The sequence below is a fragment of the Aedes aegypti genome, chromosome 3 (assembly GCF_002204515.2).
Source record: "Aedes aegypti strain LVP_AGWG chromosome 3, AaegL5.0 Primary Assembly, whole genome shotgun sequence".
NCBI classification, from domain to species: domain Eukaryota; kingdom Metazoa; phylum Arthropoda; class Insecta; order Diptera; family Culicidae; genus Aedes; species Aedes aegypti.
Genome location: NC_035109.1, coordinates 149,000,944 through 149,010,021, shown reverse-complemented (window position 1 = coordinate 149,010,021; position 9,078 = coordinate 149,000,944). Strand labels below are relative to the sequence as shown.

Below are 9,078 nucleotides of genomic sequence, written 5' to 3'. Positions count from 1 at the left end.
CAGAGAAGGAAAATTTTTCGTGACGTCACCATGCACTCTTCTATGACTCGATAATTCCATGAGTCGATGGTCCATTCAATATCGACTCATGGAGGTTTCACTGTACAAAACTGCATTGCGATGTTTTCTTCAACGAGGGAAAAAATTAACCCCGTTTCCACAGTTTCATGCTGCATGGGCAGCGTGCATTTGACGTTTGCTCCTCACGCATGCGAGTCGTGAGACGCCGCAAACAAGTGAACCGTGAGCCGAAAGATTCGGGAGTTGATTTTCTTTCCCACATTTCAAGATGGACTCTCTACTGCAAAACTACAACAGTGACGACGAGCTGGAGGACCAACAGGATTTTCCCCCGGACAGGGTAAGAATTTCGGGACAATCGTGCCTTCCGCGATATCTTAGAGGGCACCGGTCCGTGGCCGGCATATTAGAAAGTGGAGGGGTGGTGGCAATTCGCGTAAAAACGGTTGATTTTGTTTCGCCCACCCGGGAACGGAAGGGTTGGGGTTTGTGTGTTTTTGTCCGTAAATGGAAGAAAAGTGCTTTCGGCTTGTGTGATGTCACAGCAAAATCAATAGTCAAGGCGGACGAAATATCGAATTTTAATTCCGGGTAATATCAGCGGGATTTTATCAATGTTACTAAGGATAACGATCTTTCATTAATTATCGTATCACGATTTGGATGGAAGAACTATGTATGTTAATTGGCTTTCTAACAATCAGTACGAATCTCGGTGGGAGGTTTAATCTAATTTAAAAGATTAGTGAAAATAAGCACATATAGATTAGTTATTGTTAATAGTAGATCAAACATTACTTTTTACTAATAAATCTACTGTCTACATTGATTGTATACCTCTACATACTACAGTCAACTCTCCCTTACTCGATGTTCCGTATATCGATATCGAGTTAGAGAATATCAAAAGTTGGTTATCATGGCTAACTCGATGGTCCCTTGGAATTCATTTGGAGTTTTGTGTTCTATAACTGGATACCTTCCTAGCTCGATAATCCCTTCAATTTAGAGAGTTGACTGTAATAAATCTAGAATCAAGCTAAATCATGATTTCATATCAACTCTGTCGGGGGTACCTACACTTTAGTGCTCGGAAATCAACGATTATCTCCAATTGCTTCATCGTTCTAAAATAGCTAATGATGCAATTCTCAAATTCACTTTTAAGAATGGATACATCTAGGGCAAATGTACCATTAGTGATGCACCTAATGCTACGTTCAGACTAGAGCTGATATTAGGGGAATGTGGGGCAAGATGAGCACCCCTAGTTTGTGTCGTTCCTACCGATTTTTTTTCAATAAATTATTTGATATGATGGCCATAAATTTTATCTAAAAAATCAACAACACAACGTAAATATTGTGAAAAATACATAGTAGTCCAAAAATTTACCTTTTCATTCTCGCATAACTTGTGATCTCGCCCTAAAAGCCATTGGCAACCAAGTGTGTAGCTCCTTGTTTCTAAGCAAATGAATGGCTCAGGTTGGAAACTATCACCACTGGGAGGTAGAGGAGGATCTTCTCTTCATCGTAGCATTGTTGAATAACATGTAAATTCATTCGTTTGCTCGGTAACAACAAGCTTCACAGTCGGTTACCAATGGCTTTTAGGGCGAGATCACAGGTTATGCGAGATTTGTTCATTTAAAAGTGATATTTTTGTTGCGTAACAAATTAATTCATACGTTTTTGGCCGTATAGTTATAGAATAATCTTTTGTAGATAATCAGGAGCAAAGCTTTATCAAATTTAAAAAATATTTTAATTGTTTTGATTATATTAATAAATTTACACCCTTGGCAAGATGAGCACCATGTTCAAAATTAAGTAAAAGTGTGAAATTATAGAACCACATTTAGCTGTGGGCTTGACTTACGGTATCCCCTTTGCACAAAACAATGTTTCTAAAAAATATATAAACGATCAAATTTAACCGTTTTTTTAAGTAAAATCTTAGCAATTTATGAATAGTTATTTATTTTTTGATAAAAGTTTTAAAAACTAAGCTTGTTGAAGATAAATACCATCAGATATTAGGGATGGTACACAAATTATGTCACGCCAAATTTCAACTTTTTCGACCGCCTGGCTGGCGTAGATGCAGTCGGACTCCACGGTCTACAGTGGGCCAGTATGAGTGCAACATAATTTCCGCCCCTTCCTCAGTGGTCTGCATTCTGAGGTGGCAGGCGCCATTGTTGCCTAAACATAGAAGATCACCAGCACTTATACACTGAAGGTGTCTGTTAGTCCCAAGCAGTCATTCGGTTGGTTCCTTGTGTAAGTGCAGCTGATCTGGCGATACTGGAGTAGCATCCACGGGTAGCCAAGCTTATAGAATCAGCAGCATTTTGAGGAAAAAATCAAAATGACATGTATATAATGTAGCCCATCGAAAGTCTATCAACATATACTGAAAAGATTTAAAATAGGGGAATTTGCGTAGGGTTTCGTTCTACTTCCTCGTAAGCGCTATTATTCATCTATCAAACTTAAAATGTTCCACTACGGCGGATATTCCAACTTACCTGCAACATAGATTTGTTTTCCAATTTTGTAAATTTGCGGTTGGTACACTTGTACACCAAAAACACAATAAAGCTACTGTATTTTGATGAATAAATTCAGTTCAATTATCCACTTTGCATTTTTTTTACCGAAACCGCATGGACGAACACGATTTGAGAGAAATGCTTAGGGATTATTCAAATATTACGTAACGCAATAGGGGGTCTTACATAGTGTTACGGTCCACACAACAATTTAAAATTTTCCATGCAAAAGCTGTTACGTAGGGGAGGGAGGGGGTCTAAAATTAGAAAATTTTGCGTTACGTAATATTTGAATGAACCCTTAGCGGTCGACACCACTTTATGATACAAGTTTCCTTTGATTGTGTTGTTTTCGCTGCACAATGCTATGGACCGATGCACGAGTTCACGAATTTGACGTTTGAGCGGTGCCGAATTCACTAGTTTCCATGGTCACGTAAATAACACGGCACCGCTCAAACGTCAAATAGTGAACTCATTCATTGATCCATTCTATGGACCGATGCACGAGTTCACTATCTGACGTTTTAGCGGTGCCGTGTTATTTACGTGACCATGGCAACGAGTGAATTCGGCACCGCTCAAACGTCAAATTCGTGAACTCGTGCACAGGTCCATACTACGTGTGGTAGTTTTGCATATCTTATAGTAGGCCGTGTCGTTAGTGGAGTTCATTATTACTGAAGTTGTCAACTGGGAAACTTCACATTGGCGACGAGTGAACCCAGATTTGTCTGCGATGGCCATCAAATTCGGATTACATAGGAAGAAAACAATATTTGAAGAAAACAGCTGCTTTTTGAAGAATTTCTATTGATATTTGTAAATACTGTTCTAACGAACATTCAATTATTTGATGATTCCTGATGCCTCAAATATGACGCTAGTTAATTTAGAAAAAAATTAACATGTTTGTAAGTAAGTTCTATAATAAAAACTTCACCTTAGAAGGGAAGTTGCCTTAGCGGCGGATTCGATCCGTCGGGTCAGGCTGTTGCAAAGTTCACCTCTAAAGGGAACTTAAGGAAGTAAAATGGCTCGCCTTAGAAGGAGCAGCCGTAGCGGCAGTTACGAACTGTCGGGACCGGCGGTAATGAATCAGAATGCTCGCCTTAGAAGGGAGCAACCGGGACGGATGCGATCCGTTAAGTCCGGTCAATATTGAAATGCTCGCCTTAGAAGGGAGCTGCCGTAGCGACAGTTTTGAACTGTCGGGTCCGGCGGAAAACGAATTGAATGTTTGCCTTAGCAGGGAGCCGCAGCCGTAGCGATGAATACGATCCGTCTTGTAGAAACTGAAATGCTCGCCTTAGAAGGGAGGAGCTTCAACAAAAAGTTCAAACTTAACACAAAAATCAGCAGGGAGTGATATACAGTTTTTGGTCTTCCTGGTTCAGCGAAAGGAACAAAAACAACGAATTCAATCCGTTGCGTCCGATAAAAATATAGGAAAATTTGTGCTAGGTGCGATTACCAAAATATAGACAACTAGTTCACTAAAGGATTCCTAAAAGCTTTGGAAATGTGCTGATTTCTACTAAAATTTAGATTTCACTAATATGTTTGCCCGTTAAGCTCTTGATTTGATGTTGCAAACATCTGCATTTTCTGTTGAAGAAAATGAGATGTGGTAGTTTTGCATATCATTATAGTAGGCCGTGTCGTTAGTGGAGTTCATTATTACTGAAGTTGTCAACTGGGAAACTTCACACTACGTAATTCCCTACCCATTTTTTTATAAACTTAAAATTTAAGAGCTGTTGTTCCCGAGAACTGGTCATTACCCCAAAGGACGGATGCAGCATGGAAAGGTACGAAAACTACTTTCAATTTCGAGGAAATTTCTACAAACAGACGAAAGGAGCCCACATGGGAAACCCTCTCTCCCTGTTTTTGTGCGAACTATTCATGGCGAATTTTGAGGAAAATTTGAAGAAACAAGCGGAACGATCTGGCTGAAATTGTGGATACAATCAACAGCGTACACAAGGATATCAAAGACATCAAATTCGGAGTGCTTTGACGACACTAACCCCTATCACCGAACCCATGAAGAGAGTCTCCATCCCATACGACCTACACATCATCACTACAGCTCCGCCCAAAGCTAAAGAATTTCGGAATCGAATTGGTGTTTTCCAGCAGAGACAACAAATTTAAGACTTCGTTAGCCTCTACCAAGGATCCGGTGAACACACTACACAAGGTTGGTGTTTACAAAATCAGCCGTTCCCACTGCAGCACGATCTACATTGGGCAAACAAAGCGGTCTCTCGAGGTTAGATTCAAGAAACACTTAGCGGAAATAGGAAAAGCTCAGAAGACGATAGACAAGAGTAAATCTAAGGTGGCAGAACATGTCTTTTCAGAGGGTCATACAATTAGGACGGCCGATATCAAAACTTTGCGAAATGTTTCTTCTCCTTGGAAACTTGATGTGGCGGAGAGTTTCAACAAAAGAGGGATGGAATATACCTTACATGGGTAGGGAATTACGTTCATACCTAAATATATAATGTGTACATACGATGGTTTTCTCCAAGTCGGCCTTACAGTTGAGGTCGAAATACTGTCAAAGGATACATTTAGTGGAATTGAATGGTACTAAATTAGGTTTTTTCATCTACTTGTTTATTTTATTGATTTATTTTTCCTATATCAAGACCTTCAGGTTGAGAAAGCTAATACGATTGTTTCCATCATTGAAGATGTTCTTAATTTGCAATTAAATGGAGTTATTTTTTCTTTTGTTGAGTGTATTACCACTGCGACCATTTGGTTGATCTTTCAGTGGGATTAATGTTTATAAAAACCATGGCCGAAACTACAAAATGAAACCAGGAGTGCATGATCGACTAACATATCGCCCTCCATGATTTTTTTTGGAAAGATCCTTAACGAATGTCTTTCAGAATAGTGTTGAAAATACTGTCGGTTTAAACTTTAAAATCTCTCCCATTTTGTTTAGGACTTCATGAATATATAGCGAGATGTTCGGCGAATTATCACGAGATCTCAGTGAAAAATTAACGAAAGCTTCTTTGTAGAAGAACTTCTATAAATATTTAAAGAATCCAAGCGGCATTTGTTTGAATGATTTTTAATAAATCTCCGAAAAGACTAAAGACACCTTCGCTTAAACCGTAAACCACGTTTACCCATACGACAAGGGGAAGGTCACTCTACGCACTTCATTCGACAAAGCGCGTCGAACATTTTCACTTTCGTTTAGAGCAAAAACCAAAATGGCGGGCCACTTGACACTCCAACAATGTAAATAGTTGAAACAAACAAAACTTACAGTTGAAATGAAATTAGTTATTGTTGTTTTAAAAATATATTTGATTGAAAATGCTGTCCGTAATTTCAACAATGTTTCTGATTTGTTTTGATAAAAAAATATTGTTGTTTCAACGTCATTTATTGAATTACAACAAATTGACAGTGCTTGTTGAAAATAACAAAAATATTCATTGTTGTGAATGGCTGTTAATTCTCTGCGTTTATTATTATTTTGTTATTACAATGGCAAAATATAATATTGTTTAGTTTTTATGGCATAGAAACTTTGTTATTATTTTTGTTATTTTATCTTTTATTTCAAACAAACAAAGAACAAATTTTGCTATTTAAACATTCTATTTTAATGGTAAATTTTGTTATTCTGTTGCAATTCTCCTCTACCCTCTATTTAGACTAAAACACCGCCAAAAGTTTTAAATGTTAAGAATAGAACTAATACTATTTTAGTATTTAAATATTATGTTAAGAATTTGAATTTACACAGGAAAATTGCAAAATGTCCTGATTTTGAATCTCGAGGATATGGTCACCCTATATGTTTACATGTATGCGCTGCTCAATCCTCTACCGCAGGGATTTTTAGCCTTTTCGGCTCGCGGAGCATTTTTTGAAATAAAATTATCGCGCAGGGCACCTGTTTTCCATCAGCACTTCGCTTGAAAACTTAACCCTCTAATACCCATTATTTTCGATTTAAGTATTATTTTTCGTTATCTAAAATCGTTCTAAACACGTTTTGGGCAATTATTCATTTTTATTCGCAAATTTTTAAATTTTGGTTTTTGATTTTTATAATTTTTAATTTTGAACATCCCTAGCTTTTTCATTTTTTCTATAAGAATAATAGAATGCAATTTTTCAAACAATTTCTAAAAATACAAAAAAGTTTCAAAAGTCATAAAAAACTTTTCTAATATGCCTGTTATGAGTCAAAGTATAAGCCAAAAATAAAAACATTTTGATTTCCGAGCTACGAAAAAATATACAAAATTCCAAAGTGTAGAGGCGGGGTTGGGTATTAGAGGGTTATCTTTTTAAAACCTTTAATTCCATGTGTTGCCAATCTTTCATTATTAGTGCAGATGAAGCGAAGCCAAACCTGAAACTTTCAAAAACACACGAACCAAACATTCGTCTTAGCTGAAAACTTGATCGATTGATCGCTTGCCGTTGATGACTAATTGATCAAGTTTTCAGCTCAATCAGTTGTTCGATTATCCATATTTGTGCTCGAGAAAATTTGAGGTTTGGCTACGATTCATCTTCATCTTAAATTTTATTTGATCTTTTAGTTCTAATCTAAAAAGTTTTTTTTATTGAGGCAGCTATTTTACTTCAGGCTTTAACTTTATAATCAGGCATCTAAATGAAACTTTGTTCGCTTTCAAGTCAGATATTTTAAAACTCTTGGTTTGGAAACGGCAGAATGGCATTGGTTAAGTGATTTTACGAAGTTTACGAAGCAAAATATTTCTTTTTAAGCCAACATTAATGTGTTTGAATGGTTTAACCACAGGTTAGCCCACATAGAAATATTCATAATTGGGACAAAACTCGTGAAATATTGTTCACCCAGAAAGAATTGGGATTGGATATCTTCAACTTTGAGATTTGTTGTCGATACTAAATTCAAGCAAATCCAATTGTGTAGCTAAAACTGTCCCATACAAAATGTATGTGCAATTTTTCCTCGACAAAATCTTTTTAACCAACCATAAACAAAAAGTTAGCTCAAATGTTGAATGTTTTTGTACAATTTTTCGAGGTACGTGAATATTTAATAATGATCGAGATTTTACCATCGCTGTGCGTAAGACTCGTTAAAAGTTGTGTTATGTAATCTACCATAAAACAGCATAAATTGAAGATGAATTTAAAAAAATCTAAATTTTCGAAAGCGCAAATTTAGAGAACAAATCAGTGGTCTTAAAAGAAAATTCATAGTATGGCTTGGTTTGATGTGATTAAAACCGTATTTTAAAGCAAAAAGTTGAGATATTTCAAGACATTGGTTAAAATTTTCAAAACTGTTGCGGAGTAGCAATCAAGGCTTCGCTGATCATCAAGTGCTATGACCGTTTTCGGGCAGCCATTCCAAGGTGAATGATTGAAAAAATGTTGAATGATTCAATCGCTAATATTTTGCTTGTGTTTTCAACTAATTGAAATCTCTTAGCTCTAACAGCAAGAGCACAATCATTCCGTAGCGATACATATAAACAAGTTCAATTTTATGCCGCCTTTACCGAGCAAAAAGTCATAAACCCGAAGACCGCAAAAATCGTGTCACCACTGTGCTCGAGTCATTTCGCATTCGGGTTTGAAAAACGTTGGAAAGAAAAAGATTACAGTTTTGAAGAGCCGTGACATTTTTTTGTTTTGAACGGTCATGGTTTGCTTTGGATTTTGATGGTCGTGTAGAAACATGTGAATGTCGAGGTGGTAAATGTTTGCGACGGTACATTTCCCATCCCTGATCCTACCCGTCCAGTACTGCGAGAGTGTGCTCTCACGAGATCTGCAGCAGCGAATTTATATTATCACCAGCAACGAAAAGTTGGCTTCCTTTTTTTCTTCTCTTGTTTCGAAGAACCGGCCTTTGATCCTCAACTTGCACATTCTTTCGTTGATCGGTCACCACCCGATCACGCGCCTCTGCATATCATCCATCACTATAAAAGCTGTTCCTAGCTCACGTGTGTTGCCGCAACTCTGGTAGATGGTATGGTTACCTCTAAAAGTTCGCATCTTTGAACCTGTCCTGCTCACCTCCTGCAGCGCTACGATGCCGAAACCGCGTATCTTCAGTACCACGGACAGTATGTGTGTGCTTCCGATGAAGTTGGGAGATTTGCAGTTGTACGTACCGAGCTTCCAATCGCTAGTCCCTTTACGTCGCTGTGGTCTTCGCCGATTGTCCCGGTTCGTGTTCTCTCGTTGATTATTCGTTGCTTGATTTTTTTTTACGGCTGGCTTGCAGAGCCTGACACCAATCCCCTAGAAGGGCCATAATGCACAGTTTAGCTTCTTTGGCACTTGAACGACGATAAACCGCCCCTGACATGGGGAACAGACGCTGTTGTCTCAGGTTGTTCGTACCCCGGCCAGTACCGCGAGGAGGTAGGGATAGGAGTTGCTAGGTAGGAGCTACGGACCGCACAGAGGGATCTACTTATTCCTTTAGGCACGCGAGGTAC

At 38.0% G+C, this 9,078-nt stretch overlaps 1 protein-coding gene across 2 annotated transcripts in view; it reads left to right on the top strand.

Moving 5' to 3' along the window:
* Nucleotides 1-229: 229 nt before the first annotated feature.
* Nucleotides 230-9,078, top strand: part of LOC5572952 (arginine/serine-rich coiled-coil protein 2) — a 28,820-nt gene continuing 19,971 nt past the window's right edge. Inside the window, exon 1 of one of the 2 annotated variants that reach the window (XM_021855663.1) lies at nt 230-361. In XM_021855663.1, the coding sequence (XP_021711355.1) occupies nt 290-361 (72 nt within the window). In that variant the 5' untranslated portion in view covers nt 230-289. The remainder of the gene's footprint in view (nt 362-9,078) is intronic. The other variant, XM_021855662.1, reaches the window with a different exon arrangement.